Raw genomic sequence first — 22528 nt, forward strand, 5'->3', positions numbered from 1 at the left:
TCCTTTTAGCTGAATTTTTCATTGAAAGGTTTCCGTTTAGCTTCGACGGTACAATGTCTCGCGTAGGTTAATTAGTTCGGATAAATGGCGTTCCTCTGTACGTTCCACTGCCATTTCTCGTCCCGTACAATATTCCACGGCGAGGTCGGCAATTATAAATTCAACCACTACAACGACCGTCAAAATCTGTATCGGGTCGATTGAAAAGCGGTCTCCGTATCGCGCGATGGCGGGCTTAAGCGTCTTATAAATCACGTATACAGATGAATTTATTATCAAGCACAGCGGATCGATGTCTGAAAGCGCTCGTGCGTCGTTCAATATTTATTCAATGCCTCGGTTCAGAAGACACTTTACGGCCACGGTTCTCAATAGAATTAATTCCGCAAACGTCGTTTTTTTCCATTTTTTCTCCTCCTCGCCCCGTCGAAGAGAGGGGCAGAGGTTTTACCATTGTGATTCCCGATGCGAATCGAACTGCCTGGCCCCGAAAGTCTTTTGTTATTCTGAAAAGTGGAATTAAAGTGCCTTCGTCGAGGATACGATGAGAGCTCGTTGTAACTATTAGCGACGTTTGCGTCGTAACGCGATTACGGTCGTTATTTGGAGCTTTTCGTGTCGCTTTGACGACGTTCTCGCGAGCTTTTGTTATTAGAAACGCCGCGGCGACGTTAAAGCACCGTCTCGAATGTCTTTTATGTTCGCGTGGTTCTCTAAACATTTTTTATTCAGGGTGTTCGACTACCCCTGGGAAAAATTTTAATGGGAGATTCTAGAGGCCAAAATAAGACGAAAATCAAGAATATCAATTTCTTGACTGAGGCTTCGTTAAAAAGTTATTAACAATTAAATTAAAAAATTTCAAATCGTTCTGGAAAAATTATTTTCGGTTGCGGAGGTCAATTGTAATCATTTTCAGTGAATATACATACCCCCGAAATCTTGCGCATTTTCGAGAAAAAAATTCAGTACGGTCGAAACTTTAAACGTTAATAACTGTTTAACGAAGCCTTCATCAACAAATTGGTATTCTTGATTTTCGTCTTATTTTGGCCTCTAGTTACCCCTATTAAAATTTTTCCGAACACTTGTTTGGCGTATGTTGAACTTTAAGTCTCCCGGAATGCCAGATAAGGACACGAGGTCCCAAAACATTTTTTGTTCAACTTAGGGGTTCTAGAGACAAACCACTTTAATTTAGCTAGAAATTACGGAATACTGGTAAATTATTTCAGTTTCAACGGTATTAATATACCGAATGCGCGATTCTAACAAACTTAGAGCAACAAGATCGATTGGTAATTAGGATGGAACCAATTTTGCTTCCATTATCACCGACGAAGGTTGAATATGAAATTAATTCGGTTACGTACGGAAGGCTTAACGGTATTTTCAACGGGGGTTGGGTGTAGCAAGGTGCGCGCTCGGGTGTAATTCACGCGATGAAAGGGCGCTTTAGGTACGTACCTCGAGCCTGAACGCGGAATGGGCCTCGGGATCGCCGTGAACGCGCCATCCTCGACGAAACTGACTTCCGTGCTCCTCGTGGCGTCGAATTCCGGAGAACAGCCCCACGTCACGGCCGTAGCCTGCGACTGGCCCTTCCTCGACTTGGCATGTTCTATTACCCTTGCACCGTTGTAGATTATGTCAGCCATGCAGCCCCGTAAGTAATCTGTGTGACCTACCACCACAAAACATTCTTATTTAGTATCCCTAATACCAACGCACTTACTACAAAATTTCTGTTTCAGGTCAGCCATGCTGGAAGAACATTCTTATTCTATTTGTTACACCTCAGTTTTCCCTACATTTTTTTAAATTACAGGGTTCGTGTTATCAAGGTTCATTTATCGTGAGCGTTATTAAAACGTGTGTTATATGTTTTCAGTGTCGTGTACCAGCGACTATCGTAGCAGTCAACGTGCTGAGGACGTGTTTTGCGAGAGTTTTCTTAGTACGAGGTGGGGTGAGTCATTTCAAATTAGCAACGTAGTTTAAATATTCGTGCTGCTGCTAGCTGCAAGACTAATATATTCTTCATATTAACAATGTACAGAACATTTCAAATATTTCATCTTTGTACCAGATATTAATTCCGAAATAACAGGGTAGAAAATGTTTCTAAATTCAATTTGCAACAACTTTCGTTGATTTAATTTTACTTTAAAAGGGTGAGCGAGATATGAAAAATAACATTTTTGAAACGTCATCGATTAAACGCTACCTGGAGTTCCTCCAAGTTAATCCATATCAGTAATTTATTTGCATTCCATCTGCATATTAATGAGCGTATCCTGTATAAATAAACAACTTCAGCAGCCGGATATTTAAACTCCGTGACCCATCTATTGTAAACCCGTGTTGGGAAAAACGTAAACCGATTAACGATTAACGATTACGGTCAATGCGTAATCAAGCCAGTGATACACGATTATTACCGATTAACCGATTAATTAAAGTAAGTAATCGGACCGTATGTAATCACTGGGCACGATTGATTCATTAAATATTAATTGCGAAGTTACGTTTTCTATTATGACCGGGTCGATAAGTTGATAACGATACTTAACATATTGTCGCGAGAATTAATGAATTATTAAACGAACCAGAGAAACGTAATTTGTATATTTACGATTTCTGTAAACTGTTTTGAGTGCAAGACGATTACAAGAGTCGTTCAAATTGATGACACGGTAAGTAATTTCTTTATTTAAAGATATAAATCCCCTTGCATGCAAAAATAGGGAAACATAGAATATACGTAAGTACAAAATCACATAAAATTACAAACTATATAACAATGAACAATTAAAACTTGCGAGAATTCTATAATTTCTGCATGAATGTGGTGTATGAAATTGTTGATAGGTAATCCTATTTTGAAACAACATCAGAAACAGTTTTATTAAAGTTGCAGAAGTCGCGGCGAATTCGAATCGCTGTTGGGGATTTCCTCGGAAGGAACTCCACGTGCTGGCAAATAACGAAGCAGGCGGATATTAAACTCGATAGCCAGACAATTCTTAGACCCCCCCTTTTCTCCGGAACGCGGCAATGAGTGGGCATACTTTGGCACGAGTTCCGGAGGTATCATTTAGCGCTAGAGATCTTCATGAAAGAGAGCTGCAATGAAAGCGTCGGTTGCAAACCGCATCGAGGTTGATGGCCAGATAATCTCAGTTTCGGAGGCTGCCAACCAGCGAAGTAGGCTATCGAATCTCCTGGTACCTATGCAATGTGATCTACGGGAGATATTCGCGCGATCCTATAGCGACAGCGTACATTTATCAGATCCGATGGAAGATACGCATCCCGTCGTTCCGCAAGTAATTATATTCCCCCGATGGGAACCACGAATCTCGTCATCTTAGTAGCCAGGATATCCCGGAAGTTAGCAAAGAGTAATAATAGTCTTCGAGTCTTCCTACTTTAATCCTGACGAGTTTATAAATTTTTAACCACTTTTGAAAAATATTAAAATTGTCAATATCGATGCATAGAGTGATTGACGTATCCGAAAATACCTCGTGGGCCATTAATGGCCGTCTGTTGCCTCTGTTATAGAGTTGCCCATCAAAATATAGTGTGTCACGCTCTGTTCGATTGTCCATCCATACCAGCATAGCTCAAAAAAGATATTAAAAAGTGTACAAAATTGTGTACTTTGCAAACTTTACTTTATTTAAAAGTCACAAATCCTTATTAGTCGAATTTGGTAGCATTTAAAATTTTGCGTACATCAGGGCATAATTAGAGGGAATTATAGTTTTACAATGGCGGATTTTACAGATCCGGTTAATCGACGGTTCTGAAACTTAGACTGTTTTCCTTCGGATATTTTCCATCCCTTTTCGCGACTTCCCGCTCGCATTTCCCTTTGTTTGACCCGCTTTACACGCTCCTTCACTTTGTCATCCCTCCCCACAGCTTCGCTAAATAACCAATCGTTAATCTCTGTCCAACCACGCCCAATTCTTCTCTCGTAACTTCGATTCTCCCGTGCATCAAAGGCTTGATTCCAGCATTAACTCAGACATATTTATGTCTCATTAAAAGTCGATCAATTATAAACCTCTTGTTCAGCAGGTGCATTGTTCTGCGCCGGTGACTTTCCCAAATCATGACTCTTCAATATCGGAGTAACAATTACCAGTACAATAAACAATTTCTCGTATTTGCAGGTCCACCTTCAAAGGGCTCTAGAAACTCTCGATTTTGAAGATACTTAACGGAAGTCTACTTTTAAGATAGTTCTTAATACTCTACCGTGCAACGGGTAGGTCACTTGATTTTATAATTACTGGGAAAGTAATTGTTCTCTGTGGAGTAGACTATCTTTATGCAAATTCATATATTTATCAATAGAATTAACGAGAAATGGGAGCTCTGTAGAGTATCTTACTTAAAATATTTCTTAATGGCCGCACTGATATTGCAGACCAAAGTGAGATACACAAAGATGCTAGGAATATTATTATAAGGGATTATAAATGTAAATGGTGACTGATACAGTAGACAGTGTGATACAGTAGTCAAAGTGTCAAGTGTATTCTGTAGTTTTTTGAGAATTATAATTTCCTATAAATGCATAAACAATCCCCAGTTTGGGCCATATTTAGCGAACCGCGTGTAACGTGTTAAAGTAGATTCCGTGTAGTGGGTCTCGAACGAGCCCTATCATCGTGTTCCCGTAGAAGATCGGTTCTTTCGAGGGCAGGGTGCAAGACGACGCTCTGCACACCTGCGGCAAGGTAACACGAGCCGCATAAGGGAGCCAAGCGAGCGGTGTTTACGGCTACGGGATCGTGATGATATTTTCCGCCGGTAGGGGGAAAAGCGGGGGCGGAAGCGGTATTGCAATAAACCGAGCCGTTCACAGTGCGGTGAATCGCTCGTCCCGCAACCTTGCCGCAGCTACCATTCTACGTGATCCTACCGCCTGCACCACGATTACATTAATTGGAGAAGTTTCGAGGAGGGTTTTTCCTGCGCGACTAAAGATACCGTGGATAACCGCTAAATGGACCGAGGCCACCGGGGAAAATAGCCAAAAACTTCACCGGTACCCGGAAGATTTTAAGGATTCCTCGCGGTTTCGGTATCCGTATCCCTCGTCAACCAAATCGAAGCGGTTCGACGCGGTCAGTATTTAGATATTTCGTAAAGTAAAGGGAGTTCATATTTTTTGTAAGCTTTGGAGTACGTTTCAAGAAAGAATATACTGTCACCTAAGGGGTGGTTTTCGAAAAAATTAGTTTCTCTTCTACTTAACTCTTTGACTTAACTCTTTGATCAACATTCAACTTATTGCGTTTGTCGAGGCTACATTTATAATTCCTAGCGTCTTCGCGTGATACGTGCATTAAAGTGCCAACTTGAAGAACATACTCCATAGCGAAACGTAGTTACCGAACGTAGAACTGTTTGTCTCGAGAGCGGCTTGAACGACAGGCGAGGACGTGGAGCCGTTTGAGATATTCGCGGGCACGGAACGAAGTCATAAAATAAATAATTTCCCGGTGTCACCGCGTTCAGGACCGTTCCGATTTATTTGAACGTTACTGTGATCGAACGTTCCCTGATAGAACATTGACACCGACATCTCGCAGTGTATGTACTTTTATTGATTTCACCCGGGTATCGAATGCACGTCTAGCAGAGAATATTCTCTTGTATTTCCGGGTAGTCACGGAAACGTCACTCGATAAACGAAACTTATGCCGAGGATTTCAAAGGCAAGTACCTCCACGTCTGCGCGTTCATGCAAAATTCTCTGTGCATATTGTACGCGATAACATACTGTACACAACGACCATCCGTAGGCATTTCTCTCGAGATACTAAAACTATTATTCTATACACTTAAAAATAGGAACCGTTTTAATTATATACAAACATCAGCGATCGGATCCTCGAGTTCTAAGATAAGGAAGTCGACGAAAAGCGAATCGAGATTATAAATTGCTCTGGTCAGGGGGTGGCTCTGACGAGCACTTTGGCGGGTGGAAATCAAAGCCACGCGTGATTACGGTTGTTTTACGAGGCAAACGAGTAGAACAGAGCGGCTGGCTCGCGGGAGAACGGCAATAATTTTCTCCGGGCGTACGCGATAGAGCCACCAGGGGGGGGGGGGGAGAATAAAAAGCAAAAATTCATCGGAAGGTAGCCGAGGTGACGCGAACCAAATTGAATACGATCGGTACAAACACAGAGCAGCAACGGCGACGCCCTCCCCTTTCCACGCCGTTATCCGCCTCGAGCATCTCGCGCAACGCTCGGCGACCAGCTCGAAATTCAATTTACATATTCATGACAATTCATTTGTACCCCATGCTACGACAGAGCCAGGCCCCGCCAAGGCAGAAGCTCTTATTAATTCCTGCTGGCCCGCTCCAACCCCCCACTGAATTCCCGAGTTGAGAAATAAAGAACGGGGAAGGAAGCGGACCGGTAAGAATTCATTTTTTGGCCCTGGGAATCCCACATACGGTTACAAAATACCGAATAGAATATAGTCCGTCGATTTTAGTTGGGGATTACAAACTTCAAATTAGAATAAATAAAAAAGAAATACCGAAACTTTGAAATTAAGCGAAGCAATCGCTGGAAAGCTTTTTTAAAGTTTGAATCGTAAATTGAATCGAGAGCGGGTATTAATCGAACGAAACTCGAAGACTGCAGGCTTTAAGGGAGCAAACTAACCCCCGAGACTTACCCTTGAAAGTGCATATTTAACGAGATACAGAGGAATTAGCTAAGATATCGATATGCAGATGTAATCTTAGCTGAGAGATTAACGAAAGACGCGAACGAAGCTCGATGTTTGTGTTTATATTAGAAGATTAGGAGTCGGATGTTTCAGAAGGTTCCAAGATGCTAGTTAGAGTTCTCGACAACCCTCTAAGCGATCGTGTGATTCGAAGTAGATTAATAATCGAACTGTCAGTGGCTGGAGATTAGGTGTTTAGAACGTAGGCAACAGTCGGCGTTGTTGTAACGCTGTATCAGAATATTCTACGCGCTAATCTTGCTTCGATGACCAGTGGCGATCCTGCCGATGATAGATGATGTAAATATCCACCCTGACGTACACTAAATAATATTTCGACTGTTCGATATCGAGGTACATCCGTTGCTCGTTTGATCTACGATCCGAATCGGTCTTAACGCCATTTTTAATTATTCCTTCGGACTGAGCAAGAGTTACAAATTCTAATTTGCCCCGACAAATCAAAGATAAAGCAAGGGCACACTCGACCGATAATTTAATACTTTTCTCCCTCTTGTTTGCCCTCGACCATCTCGCAAATGGCTCTGTTTTTTTCATAGAAGCATTCTCGTCATTCCCAGGGGCATAAAAAAATGTAATTACCATACCGGTTTATGGCTTCAAGGGAGAGATCATGGGGTGGAAACGCGTGTCGGGGGAGCAGGGTTGAATTTCCAGTGGCCATATTTTCTTCTTTAAAGAGGTTGTCGGGGGATTTTCCACCCTCGTCTTGGAGGCGATAGCGATTGCCCGGTACGAGTTTAACGACGAATGATAATCGCGTTCGGGGATGATCGGGCGATCAGGATACATGAACGGAAGTCGGACGATAAATCTCTAGAAGGGGGAGGTAGCTAAAGAATAACGCTCTCTCCCTTTTCTAGAAAAAGTTTAGTCGAACAGTCGCCCCGGTGATTCTGTATTTTTACTAGCGTCCTGGAACCAGGTTTTTTTTGTTAGCTCTCACGAGATCGTTTGCAATCGAAATACTTAAAGGTTTTCGCCGATTCGATTGCATCGGGCCGGAATAATAAAGCGAAACGTTGCGCCAGGCGACGGTGTACGGTACCGCGGGTCCCTCTTGTTTCTATTGTACGGCGAGAAAATCCCGCCAATGGAGTGGGTGTTACGTAACAACAAAAACAAAACGTGTATTCGAACCTCTTGTTGCACCGACGCAGGTTACCGTAACGCGTGCCTCTGGTCGTTTCACCGTGTAATCCGTTTGCTGTTTGCGAGAATATGAATTTTTTTATACGCACTCTCTGGGGTACTTGCCGCAACGCTCGAATCGTCCGGTTCCTCTCGAACGGTTCGATGAAATATTTCTCCGCGCGAGCGTATATTGTGTCTCTGTTTTCAATTCGAATCGTATAGAGGTTTATTGTCCTGCTGGTAGGGAATCCATGAAATCGTCGATTCTAGTACCCGACAGGCTTTTATATTAGGTCGTCCCTTAAACTAATATTTTAAACATATTTCTTCGGTAAAATCATGTGTATCGTCGCGATAAAGCTTCTTTAAGTTTGCATTCAAGTATTTCGATAAATCCCCTGACCTGGCAAATTTTATTTGTTTTTTGTTAAATTACAGATTCTATCCTTGTCAATTTCAGAATATCGAATGGCACGGAACTTAGGGGACGACCTAATGGTTATTTTCTTTTAATTCGTCGAATGGGAACGTACGGACAGTGGAAGCAAAGCGTAAAATAATAAATCGGTTGGAAGGCGTCGAAACCGTAACCAAAATGGCGGTCGAAAACCCGGAACTGGAGGATCGGCTGTTTGAGAAAGTCAACGGTCTGTTTTATGTTTCTTGCGAAAACGCGGGACTATGAACTATCAGAATCGATGGACCCCCGTGCTCGGAAAAGTATGAAATTCTTCAGTGGGTAATAAAACTTTGGATGGCAGCTGTGTTACTTATGGCGAAAGAAGTTCGTCGAACATCAAACGACATCAGGTTACGCCGGTGTTATGAATCAAAGCGCACAAGATGTAGAAAAACGAGAGGCGAAGAACGAAGCTTAGATGTACGTGGGTTTTTGTTTGCGTCTACGGCGGCTGATAGTTAGCGATGGGTTCAAGACACGTCGGCGTTAGCTACAAAGTGTATGAAAGTTAGTTTTAAAGCGCTTTGAGAAGTTCTCGTTAGCCTCGAAAAACTCCAAATCTTGTACGCCTTAACGAATTCTCCAACTTCACTCCCTGTGGCAAGCTTGTACGCTTATTTTAATATTTTTAGTTCTCTTTAACACGTTCCACGCTTGTACAGTGAAATTTCTAATTTTTTAACTCTTTGGAAAATGATCGATTATAGACTGGTAGTATTTTGTAGAAATAGGTGACTTAGAAGTAACTGTAACATTGCAGAAACTTGTATTACACTTGCGACGCTTAACCTATTTCTCTTTCCTTTATTAATTACATTCCCGGCTTTAGAAAAAACTTTTTTGCGTGGCAGTGACGTTGCAAGCACAGCGTACAACGGTTTTTATCACGGGGAAGAGTTTTCCTAAAACAGGTCGTATAATTAATAAAAGGAAAATGGTTCAAATGGCAGAGGGTTAAATACGATTTCGTGGTTACGAGAGGGCTACTGGAAACATGCTTTTTCCCTGCGCGAATTTTCGTGTAATTTTAAATTCTCCGCTTTGGACGGATGGACGGTAATTGGCGGGAATTAATTTTGTGTTTCCATTTGGTTATTAAATGGGAAGAATGTTCCCGGTACGATGTGTTTCGAGCGCGTGGAGAAGTTTTCAAGTGTCTCGAGGATTTCGAAGCTTTTTCAGGGCTCTGGTTTCGTTCGAAGCGTTTCGAATCTGCATGCTTCGGAGCGTTTCGAATGTTCCTGAACTCGTGTGCGGGTTCAGCTAGTACGGTCACGTGGCGGGACGATTTATCCGGGTGAGTCAAGCCTGCTAGGACGTCTTACCTAGAAATAGCTCGTTGAAGTAACCCTGTCCCCCGATGAACACGCCGTAGTGTATGTTCAGTTCGAAGAAACGTCCCGGTAGAAGATACCTCGTCGTGTGTATAACGTCGATCTGTAACGTGATGTTAGCCTCCCTTCTGGTCAGGTTCACCTTGTGCCAGCTCAAATCGTTCAGCGTCAGGCCATGGGCACTCGCCATCTCGCTCTCGCCTGCTCCCAAATTTATATGAACCTGCGAACAAAATTAGACAAACTCGAATGTATAATTTATGAAATTTGTAAAAACGATTCCGTAGTATGTACGATAGATTTAAATTTTAGAAATTGTAGAAATTTTAACAGTAATTATGATTAGATTGCGGATTTTTATTAATAGAATTAACGAAATAGGAGTTCTTACAACTATTAATATACAGGGTGCTCGGCTAACCCTGGGAAAAATTTTAATGGGAGATTCTAGAGACCAGAATAAGACGAAAATTAAGAATATTAATTTGTTGATGGAGGCTCCGTTAAAAAATTATTAACGTTTAAAGTTCCGCCCTATTTGAATTTTTTTCTCGAAAGTATTGAAGTTTTCCATAAATGCATAAACATTCGCAGTCTAGTTATGATTATTGCGCGCGGCGTCGATCGGTAGAGGAAAAGGTGTCTTAAATTATCAGACCCGCGAGGTGAATAGTTCCCAGAGATTTCGAGAGCGTCGATAACGCCTCCGAACTCGGCGATAAGTTTCTCGCGGAGGTGATTATTCTTTCGCCGAGTTCGGAGAGAAAGATATCATATTTCCAAGGTGTCGCGAGATTCAGGCTGCGTCTTATCGAACGGGGACGCCCCTCCGGAGAAGATTCGGGTCTTCGAGTAATATTTTTCGCAATTTTCCGGCAGCTGGACTCGAAAGAAACCTGTCGATCTCTACGTCTCCTTCTTCGTTCTTTCCGTCGATGCATTAGACGCCCCCAGAACGTATCCGGGGTTTGTTTCTTACTAAAGAGTACGGAATGAACTCTGATAAATTTATCACACGGAAGGGGAAAAGGGAGTCGTCGAGAACCGGGTCCCGGCGTTGTTTTTTCATTTGCGAAAGCTTCTAAGTGAATTAGAATAAAAATTAGCATTTGTTTAAGGGAGGTTTAAACGGCCTTGGGAAATTTCTGCCTCGGAGGCGGGAAGAAAAGCGGCCACGCTGATCCCCCGGGCACCGTTAAAAAGAAACAGTTGACACTGGGAGGAGTAGCTAGTGCATTTTATTAATCCGACGCCGCCCTTTCACGCGGGTCGCCGCAAACGGTGGGGGATTATGCGCGTGGCTCTTTTCTATTTTTTTTTTTACCTTTCCCCGGGCCGTCTTGAAGCGAGCGTTATAAGGCTGGTTCGAGTAATGCATTATCGAGTTAAGGGGGGGTCGGCGGGCGACGCGCCGCGCCGGTAGACGAAGCGACAGCCTCTGATAAAGAGTCTTTAATCGCGACCTAAATCGAGCCCCGAGACTCATAGCGTTCCGGGGGCACGATGTCTTCGTGTACCTTCCGTGATCCACCCACCACGGTTGATCTTGTATAGAACGAGACGGTATCTTAATGAAAAGTCGATCGTTGGGAATTACGGGCGGCCACGATTGGGCATCCAGGACGCTTTTCGATCGATCCTCCTAATAAAGGCGCGAGCTTTTCCGGAGTTGCAAGTTCAGCCGGTAGTAGCGCGATGTCCGATGACTATGCAGAAGCCCCCCCTCGCATTAATATGTATAAGCGCGGGAGACACGACACTTCGTCGAGTGTAAACGCGAATCTATACGTTTCCGAAGGTCGACCGTGCCCGGTGCATTATCGATGCAACCGGGCGATTGGAAAACCGACGAATATTCGACTGCTCGATTCCCTGTCGCGAAAAAAGCGTCGTTTCTTTTTTTTTTTCATGGTCCCAAAACGGATAGGGGAACGTATGTTTCATCGTCAAGTTTCGACGAAAAACCACACCGATCGATCAAAATGTTTCGACACCGGCGATAAAATCAGACGTAGCGCGATAGAATGGTACCGTTCGACGGGCAGCGAAGTGGGAATAATATTTGCGCAGTTGGATCTTTACGATATCGAGCGAGTACAGATTTTCAGCGAGTGTTACATCAAGTATAAAAAGTTTAACGCGTTGACGTGGTAAACTAATAGATCGAATGAAATTGCAGGAGTCGATTAGAGGAACGACGTGCTCGATCGGTGTCTCGCGGAATAATCTGGGAATAATCCCGAAGACGGAAGAGGCTTTAAACGAGCAGAACCGCGACGAGAGGCGAACGCTCGTCGACGATGAGGCACACGAGACTGTAACGACTCCATTGCACTTTTTGCCCAGCCGTTTATCCCGTTCTCATCCTCCTTAACGATCTTCTTAACAAATTTAATTAAGCTCAGACACCGTCCTCCCGCGTCTCGGTCCGCGGGCTTAGCCCTTTGCGAAATTAGATTCGCGCGGTTTTCACGCTGGATTCGCGCGACCCGACCGGGAGACGGCGTATCCCCTACACCCCTAATGCACTTAGACGGTATTTTAGCACCGCGTCACGACACTGGATTACGTGAATTACCGTCCCCTCAAGGTCGAAACTGAAAGAACCCGAAATAGACGCCCACGCACCTTAGATACTCTCGATCTTTCCCCTTTGCTTATCCCCAAGGCCTGGGAAAACTGTTTTACTCAGTGTGCAAATAGTTTTAGAAAGACACAATCGTGAAACGTGCCTATTAAATAAATGTAAGAAGTCTGTAGTTGTATGAGAAGCAAGGAACCACCGCCATTTTGGAAAATTCTGGATATCTAAAGAGTTAAACTATGGTGGAAAATGTTTAAATACACTGCAGGAGGATTAATAAAGCGAACAGATCAGTTGGTCCTTTGGATTAGTTTCGTGGATGATGTTCTCGGTGTTTTCCGAGTTTCTGGAATCGAACGCGGACGACCGAGAGTGTTGTAACTACGTAATGGGGGTATTAAAGCAATTAAAGGGAGAAGCATTCCGAAGGTGTGTAAGGGAGACGCTTTGTGGGATCAAAGAGACTTCTGCGACCCTTTCAGCGGTACCTTGGCTCCCTAAACTCCAAGTTGCGTCCTTCCAGCCAGTCCAGTCGGAAGCTGAGCTTTTGTGCGATCGCGACCACTCTCGAGATTAACTTGTAAAACATCATCTGCCCGGTGGTCCGGAACGACGACTTAGTTTATCGTCATTGGGTTTCGTTTCGATCACGCGTATCGATTCACGTTCGAACGGGTCGATTAACTTCGAGCAATTTGCACCCGTGAAATATCGAGATCTTGCGAGGCACGCGTCGCTGGTTCGGAATTCAATCGCGAAGAATAATGTTTGAAACATGAAACGTTTTCGAATTAGCTGAAAAACAACGGCTCGCTAATAGAAAATCTTAATCGACTTGATCCGTTCGATTTGATTAAAAACTGATTCGGTACGCCTTCAGTCAATTTTTGTTCTATTTTTAAATCGTTGCGTCAATACAGTGTACGTTTTTATTCTGTGCCACCGTTGCGATCAAACTTTTTCAAATAATCGTGCTATATATCTGGCAATAAATCCGTCGTATCGTTATATCGTGCTGACGTTATGGACCCTGGAACATAACACCGTCGTTGCTGGAATATCAGAACATTCGTGTTCATGGATTTACACCACTCTCGTAAACAATGCTCTCCTACGCCTTAGTCGACACAATTTTAAGGAAATACTTCGGGGGGGGGGGGGGGGGACTTGTTTCATTTTTTCAAACGTTACAGAAACTATAATACCTATTCATTTCGAATTAATAATAATATGCTTGTAAATAATATTTATTTCTAGTAGAGGATGACATCCAAGTTAGTAAAGAGTTGTTCATTGTTTTTGAAAGAAAGATGTCGCGGTAGAGATTCCATCAAGAACACCGTGGGCTAATGAGCGTTAATATTTCAGATGTTGCTGGTTTATTGCTACTTACGGACCGTTCGTCGTTCCCCGTGAAGAGGACACCGAGACACAGTACATCGGAATTACCGTTAACGAGTCATGGAGGATGTGGGAGCCCTGTTATATTAATCGTTATGAAGCTGTGTATCCCGTTGCGGGTCTAGCCGCGTTCCATCGTTGCGATTCTTCTCACGAAATCGTAATTTGTAACTGGAGCTCGTCGACGATTATTACCTAAGAGTAAAGCGGCCCTTCCGGGCGTCTACGTCCCCGGTGCATCATTGTTCGTCGTAATGCAACCAGTGCGCTCGGTGGAGCCGTTTAATTTCAGCGCGACGAGATATTCGTTACACGGGCGGGGGAGGGGGGGGGGGCGTCGCGGCGCGGCGTCACGACGTCACGGCGATCGTTAATAACATTCTCGTTAATGCACGGGGAAATACCCGCGACTGCTGCCCTGTGCGTTCGATCGTGGGATTCTTCGTCCTCCGTATCGACCGCGAGCGTCGAAATTAATCTTGCCCCCCGCGACGCAGAATTAAACGCGCGAAGCCCTGGTTGCCCAATCAGGAGATTTTTAAGTAACATTACTTGGTATTACCAGCGACTGTATTATTATAACGTTTCTCTAGTCGACCTGACATTGTTCAAATCACTGTAATTCCCGGTCTTGGTCGGACCACTAAATCCCTGGGATTCTTGTGTCGGACCGCGGCTGACTTTAAGCGTCCTTTTTCACTTGGAACGTTGTATTTTTCTCTGGCACGTTCGCACTTTAAATACCGGTCCGCGATTTCGATCATCTCGCTGTTGAATCCATCGTAGCGATAATTTTAGCGGTAATATTATTCTATAGGCACTGAAAGAACAATTGCAATGGTATAGCAAAGTTTCCAACAACAAATGGCGTCATATTTTCGTATCATTTGTAATATTTTGCAACTGTGGACATTTCCCTAGTTTAACATGTAGACTTGGATCCTTAAATATTTACACGCGTTTCTGAACCACTCTGCGTCCGTACATAACTGAGAAAGATAATGTAAACACTGAGCGAGATAACGGAGTGGACTATAATACAATATGAAGACGATAAGAGGAATGAAACGAGGAGAACGTAACCGGTGACTTTTCAAGAAATTCTAGTCGTGGAATGGAAGAATTCCGCGCGGCATGCAAATGCATGGAACGAATTTCGGCGTAAAAATAAATAAAAAATGCGGAATTAAATTTGTCCGGGGCGAAACTTCGTTTTCGAGAGAATCGATTTCCGAAATAGTCGCGTCGCGCAATTGAGCACAACTTGGATAACGTGTCTGAACTGGAATTACCGAAACATTCGAGTCTTCAACGCAACTTTGGTTTATAAATCGTCGTGCACTTGGCGAGCGCGAAATAAAAACGGAATCGACGTTAGAAAAATTAGATTGCCTTTATAATCTAAACTATGAGATTTGGAATTTCATTAGTTTACTATTTTTAAATTGTATACGATTTTCCACAGCGAGGGCAGCGATTCCATGTACACGTGTATTATAAATTTCACGTTACAGTAATAAGAAAATAAGATCGTTCCAGGAAATTATACGCTCGTCTGGAATTTGCATTTTCCAAACGGAACGGCCAAGTGTCCGGTGACTTATGGACGCCCGGTGTGGGTTTCGTGCGAGAAATATAATCCTTGCTTTGTATAATACATGCAATAGTCCGAATAATTACGACCTGTACCGTATGTGTGATATCGTTGCCCGAACCGCACCCAGGAGACGCTCCTGCGGACTCCAATTTTTAGAATGCAAATTTTTACGCTATCAAATATTGTTCCTCCGACTCTTAAGCTTCTAAAAACATTCGTAACAAATTCCAATACTTTTGAGCGCTCGAGAGAATGTAAATTACGAGGTACAATTTGTTTATTTATCAAGGACGACCGTTAGGGAGGGTAGTATCGAACTCGATCCCGTTTCTACTTACCCTCCCCGGCAGCTGTCCTTGCTAAGAAATTAGAGTCGCTTTGATACGTGAAAAGAGGGCGAGCAACGGCGGTTAAAGCGCGCGACAACGAGTGGCGTAAAAAAAACGGGACGATTTACGCGCGCACACACGGAACGACTGCGTTTTCTACGCGGGCGTTTTATAACTTCGATAAAAACCGTGTCTTGATTTTAACAACGTCACGCCGCCCGTTTTATTCAAGCCATTAAAACCCCGCGAGTAAAAGCGTCTTATTTATGTGCGCCGATGCTCGCTAGGAAACCGTGGAGAAAGGTTGATCGATGCGTTTCATTTTATTAGAGTAAATCGAGTTTATCGAGAGCAGAACGAGACGGAACGAAAATTGTTTTCCTTTTGTTTTCTTCGTTTGTTTGTTTCGGTGAATTAAAACCGGTCATAAAACTCGTTCGCGCAATGTTAACGCCTCCCTTTGATTTCGTTCGAGCCAATCTCGCGGCATCAAGTTCTCTCGTAAATCACCTGACCGGCGAAGCGTCGAGCCAATAATGAGTTTCGACGTAAACGTTATAAAATAAACGGCCACGGTATTTATTGTCGCTGCTTTTTTTCGGGCCGAAAGTTCCTATCCTATTCGATACGCGCTTGGAGGCGTCAGAGGTTGAGATATCACACAGGAAACAAGAAAATGACAAAGCAGAGAAATTTTAATATCAGAGAGAGAGACTTAAGCTGTTCACTTTCTTGGTTCTTTTTTTAGAAATAGAGCGTTTATTGTCTATGGATGTTTCGGGATGAGCAATTCTGACCGTCCAAAAAATACAACGCGTCGTCCAGCCATCGGACAACCAATATTTTTAATTGAATTAAACATGACGCGTTCAAATTTAACTTTCGCGGCAGCGCGCGAAATAAAACATTGTAATTTACTTGGACGGCCGCCGAATCGAAAGCTTTTTCGCTCGACTACAGCCGTGAAAAATGTATTCCGCGTTCATTTGCTATTCGTACGTTGAAACACGATTGACAGTCAGTCGTCAAACACCGGCGAAAATCAGAATAACAGCGATCCCGATGAAATCGAATAAACTACCGGCGATTACTGACTGGGTACATCGCTACGTCCCCGAATCTCGAGATATACAGTTTCCGGTTTAAACAAAGAGAAGTTGCGTATTGTTCTCGAGAAAAGGGAACCAGCAAATCCGATCGTCGAGAATTTTATTCAGTGTGTGATTTAATGGGAGATTCTAGAGGTCAAAATAAGACGAAAATCAAGAATACTAATTTGTTGATGAAGGCTTCGTTAAAAAGTTATTAACGTTTAAAGTTCCGCCAGTAATGAATTTTTTTCTAGAAAGGGAGTAGGATTTCGGGGGTAGGTCTATTCACCAAAAATTATTGTAATTGACCCCTGCAACTGAAAAGAATTTTTTCAGAACGATTTGAAATTTTTTAATTTCGTCTAAAAATTTCAGTACCTACTCGAATTTTTTTCTCGAAACTGAGTAGGATTTCAGGGGTATGTCTATTGACCAAAAATGCTTGCAATTAACCCTTGCAGCTAAAAATAATTTTTCCAGAACGATTTGAAATTTTTGAATTTAATTGTCAATAACTTTTTAAGGAAGCCACCATCAACAAATTGGTATTCTTAATTTTCCCCCCCATTAGAGTTTTCCCCAGGGATGGGCCGAGCACCCTCCATAGGAACCTTAGTCCATCGGTTCTGCTTCCGTGAACAGTCTCCGGTTGTAATTATTAAGTCTGTAATCCACTCTGTAATTTGGATTATCAAGTTCGACGCTTTTTCTTTGTACATCTAACCGTTTTAGAGACACACTTAACCCCCTTTCGGATGCTCCACGGTAGCGATTCGCGGTCTACGTGATTTGCATCAGCCGGGGTCGATTTTTAGTCATCGAGCGAGGGATTATTGCGGTTCGAGATTCTGTATCGTGCATGTTTGTGCTCGATCCCATTACTTAGGTGTAACGGGGAGTCTGACATTCGTGCGTCGTAGCACGTGCGGTTGGTTAACGACCAATCCGCGGTCCCCAAAACGGACAGCCTATTAATAGAAGCAAGCATTGAGGGCAAACGAACCTTCAATCTGCCGGCTTCGAGTTTGATCAGGCAGTAATCCGTCTTGCCGGCGGCCAATAGCAGCATAGCGTCCGCGAGATGAGTTCGGAACCGGAAGCTGATGTCGGTCGCACCCTTGGCTTCCTGGACCGGAAGATGAATGTAGCTTGCCCCGTAAAATGACACTGCAATGAATTTCAGAAATTTATCGTCTCGGCCATCGTCTAACGTCGTAGCTAGCGCAGAAATGCAGGTTTGCTCTGTCGTTTCGTCGCGTACAAGCGTAACGAGGTGTTTTTTAGAGACTGTTTTCTAGCGACGGGGAGGTCGTACGGTTTTAAGGCGTTAGCGGAGGCTCGAAATAACGAGCGAGCGGATTAAAGATTCCCCTCCGGTTTTATACTTGGCGTTTCGCGGCCGTCGACGATGATTGCGTGCTTCTTGCGATTAGGACAGCCATCGTGCGTTTCATTGCTCCGGGGATTAATTTTTAATCGGTATTTTTGTTGCTTGTAATCGGAGCTAAGGTTTATTGCTGGGTGAATCGTCCGATTTTATAATTTAATTTTGCAATTAAATTGAGTTGCATTACGATAAGGATACAAGATAGAAAGTATTAGTATCTTGTTAATAAATAGAGCCAGAAATAAATGAAACCTGACATTATAAATTAATGAGGACACAGTAGCCCAGAATAAATCCGAAAGGCCACAAATTAATGGGAAAATACTTCTCTCTTCGCGTGAGACGAAATAGAGTTTCTGTAAAACATACAGAGAATATTAAATGTTAATAAAAGACCAATTAAAGGTAATAATAACTGTGGGGAGCAATATTGTTTCCAACCATTCCGGATAAAACAGTATTGCTGTCCTTATGTCAAGGAATTATTTTTAATGGAAAGTTATTTCGTAGTACGCTTTTGAAAACATAAATTAAAGTGTCGGTTCATTATACGGCGATTTTAATTAATACAAAACACACGTCTCTTTCATTAAATATTTTGTAATTAGTCTTATCGAGAGTTTCGCCAGTATTTCTGCTAACAAAATATGAAAGGAAAAAGGAACGCCATGACTGTGAGTGTATTAATTAAAGTCAGGGTTTATTAATCGAGCGATTGTTACGGTTTAATATAAACTTCGTTGATTACTTTAAATTGCTTTGTGCATCGAACAGTGTCCCCTGAAAAATATTTGAAATCTCTAAAGTAAGACACGAACCGCCAGGAACAATTTCTACGAATATCATAACGTTTGCAAGCTCCGCCCCCTTGTTTGCTCACCAACGGGAGCTCAAGCGGCAGCTTTTCTATAATTTATCGCTTTTAACGAAGGTAACGCGCTCGATGGCGAATCATTTAGTACACTATCGCGAATAAAAGCAGCCACACATATTTCATCCGCATAAAACATTCATTTCTCGTTTTCCTATGGCTATTTGCCTCGTATCAATAACACCCACGCGTTTGTCTCGAATTCGAGCTTCAATCTCAAATTCGTTTGAATTCAAATTCGATATTTGGTGGCTCCCGGCGAAACATGGTTTCGTCTTTAGGACTTGTACTCGCGTTTCCTCCTCTCTGATCAGACACGGGAGCCCGCGGGGGCGGAGCTGCCTTTCATGTAAATTCTAATTCAGGTCGTAAAGTTTCTCAATAACTTTCTAATAAAAATAAACTGAAATGTAAATTGATCTTCCCTGGTCAAGCTTTATGAAACTGTGTAATTTTTATTTACTTAATTTAGAGCAAGAGTTATATATCTGTTGTTATTGTTTGTATTGTCGAAACGAACTTCTTAATTTGCAACGCGATAATTACTGAAGGGAACGAGCTCGTCGATCATTATAAAATCGCGGTAGAATATTTCCCATTAGCGAGCGTATGAAAAAACGAAGAACTCGAGGGGGAGGAAGACGATTGAAAAGACCCTCTCGATGAATGAGCGACTTGAACTCCTTCGAACGACCGGTCGAAGGAGATTTCGCCGTACCGAGAAATCGGACCCAGCGCTCAGGAACTTGTAAAGAGTTTATTTCCCCGGTGGCGTGTAAATGATGTAAGAAAGCGTTCGAGTACGTGGAATAACCGCACGGGTCATTAAGTGCGAAGAATCCCCTTTTCTCCTCCTCTCGTTCTTTTGGATCGAGGGAACGCCGCGCGGTAACGTTAGCGTCGATCCTATCGATCCCCGGAGTTGCGTATTCTGTTCGTCCGTCGTGTCCGTGACTCGTCGTTTCACGGATGCTTGCCCGATTAGAACCGTAATCCCTGTTTACATTCAACGGAATCGAGCCTCGATTGTTTGCATGCAGAGAAAGAGCCACTTTCTTTGAAACAACCGTTTTACCAACGTTGCAAACAGTGATCCAAGTGAGATGGATTATTTTAGCTTTTTAGAAATATTACTAACACAGTTCTTGTAATTCATTAGCATTTTGCAGAGGATTGTCTCAACCCCTAAATAATTAACTCTAATAATTTGTTAAATATCTGCAGTCTACATATTAGTTTAGTAGATAATACGGATGTTAATAATAAGAATCGCAGCTGTGAGTCGTTAAATAGAAGCAGGGTTACATGTAACCGGGTAAAATTTATGGCACATAAGCGGGTGTTGGCGCATCACCGTTGAAATTATTTGCATGCACGCATACGTATCGACGCACGATTCCATCGCTAGTCCATAACCCCACCCCCGCGGGTGTTTTACGTCTTTCTGTTTGCCGTTCATTATTTTCGCGCCTCGTGTTTGTCCGTGCCAGCCGCGGCCTAGAAATAACGAGGTCGTGGTCCTTATCCAATTACAAGCAGATTTTGCGCTATCGGAAATGTTCATCGGCCGCTAATTACCGAGATAATAGGGCACGGAAACGGCCAAAACGGTGGCTTCGAGGCGACGATCCCCCCCTCCGCTTTCAACCGATAAAATGGCGTTCTTAACCATGTCAGGACTTTCGAGGAATCACGTTTTCAAAGTCGAAAAATTTCAAATGCAGGTTGTTCCTATTTTCAAGTACCGATTATTTTATTACGCGATAATAATAAAAAGTTCCTCGAAAATCACCAGACGAAGCTTCACGTTTAGATAATTTTAGATTAGTTTGGATAATTCCTGGATCGAAGAATGGAGCGAATTTTTTTTATCGATAGCTCAGAGAGTCCACAGAGTGCACTATTTCCGGAGGGAATTCGAAAAATTGTAAAAGTTACGAAGGTTTGAAGAGTATGACACATAAAGGGAGCAAGTATAACCAACACGGGTTCGAGTAGATGGAACTTTAACAGCTTTCTTCTCGAAACTACATTTTTTTTTTTAGTATGGCGGTATGACTGACCATAACAGTTCGATGGACTTTGACTTTTTTTATGGCTCGCCAAAGGAAGCTTTTTCGTGGAGTCAGTCGAATTTTACTATTTCCTTTATTCGTGGAAATATTGCTCGAATTTCTGCGACTGTACAAGGGGAAGTTCACCTTTCTAAATGCTTCTATTGAGAGCCATGGCTCCTTAAACTTGCATATGCCAGTAATCGAAACAGATTCTTTGAGACGTGCGACGGCGTCTCCATTGATCGTCGAACAGGTTCGAAAATTCCTGGCGCGTTTCGAATCGTCTGACACCAACCACAATGCGGTTGTGGAGGTCTTCTATATTAGCAAATGGTCCCTGGTAAACAGTTTCCTCGACGTATCCCTAAATGAACTGTAGCGATCCAATTATCAAGGTATTCATCGAAGGGTTCTGATTTATTGGGTGATAGAATGCTCAATTACAGGAAACTCTGATATCCTAACTCACTGATATCTAAACGATATATATAATTAAAATTATACGACGCTGGGAGATTTGAACTGCAGCGCAAGTAGAAAAACAGATGAATGGTCAGACATGCCAGATATGAAATCTTTAAATTCAAGTATCTCTAAAACTCAGGCTCGAATGAAAAAATTCTATACTATCTTTTTGATCTATTATTGCATGTAGAATCACCCTCTGTTTGGGTCTCCCCACTTTGTATACTCTAATTAAAAGAATAACTGCATTTTAATATAACTATCAACACAACGACTTTCAATGGAGTATTAAGCTTAAAAAACACACAAGATACGTATATTATTCTGAATCTACATGAACATAACTATCGTCGATGTTAAAATTGTTTGTAAAAAATACAAAATGGCCGTCTCTAGATTGGAAAAGGTTTAAATTCCAAAGAGATCTTCAACTATGTGTTCAAAAGTGAATTCTTATCTGTCCATGGTGGCCATTTTGTACGTTATCCTGTATTTTGCATGACCAGGTTTATTGTGTATGCTCGTTAGCGCGAAGAGTGAATTTCCGGATCGGTTAGACGATAAACAACGCGAACATTTCGGGATTTCTAACGCGAATATCGCTTCTCGCCCCTTTTTAGCTAATTAAATAGCATTGTGTGACAGGGTACCGGAAACCTGGTATGAAAATTTTCGCTGATGCGATCGAAAGACGCGATGATCAAGAAAGTTCGTAATTGCTCTTCCCGAGAAGTTCGCCGCGTCCGCGTAAATTACGTACCACTCAAAATTATGTGTTACGCACCGGTTCAGTTTATTCAAAATGGTCCCAAGGATCTCTGCGTCGAAACTTTCACTGTTTCTTATACGAAAAGAACGCGGATGCAGGAGTTTTTCGAGTGGAAAACGCGAGCCAGGATCCTCCGCGTCTGTATCTATGAAGAAGTTTCACGAGTGCGGTCAGTTCGCGGTTAAGTTTCTCTACATCCCCTTACAATTAGAAAAGAGCCCCGGCCCAGTTTCCAGAATCATCTTGCGCATCGTATT

The 22528-nt window shown here is 42.7% G+C and overlaps 1 protein-coding gene across 1 annotated transcript in view; it reads right to left on the reverse strand.

The window, feature by feature from the left end:
* The window catches only part of Kon (chondroitin sulfate proteoglycan 4-like protein), a 49655-nt gene that overhangs the window by 14285 nt on the left and 12842 nt on the right, over positions 1–22528 (reverse strand). The window contains exons 3-5 of the mRNA XM_076780253.1: positions 17726–17889; positions 9712–9943; positions 1468–1684 (exon numbers count right to left, since the gene is read on the reverse strand). Coding sequence (XP_076636368.1) covers positions 1468–1684; positions 9712–9943; positions 17726–17889 — 613 coding nt within the window. The remainder of the gene's footprint in view (positions 1–1467; positions 1685–9711; positions 9944–17725; positions 17890–22528) is intronic.

Source organism: Colletes latitarsis, chromosome 12 (genome assembly GCF_051014445.1).
Source record: "Colletes latitarsis isolate SP2378_abdomen chromosome 12, iyColLati1, whole genome shotgun sequence".
NCBI classification, from domain to species: Eukaryota; Metazoa; Arthropoda; class Insecta; order Hymenoptera; family Colletidae; genus Colletes; species Colletes latitarsis.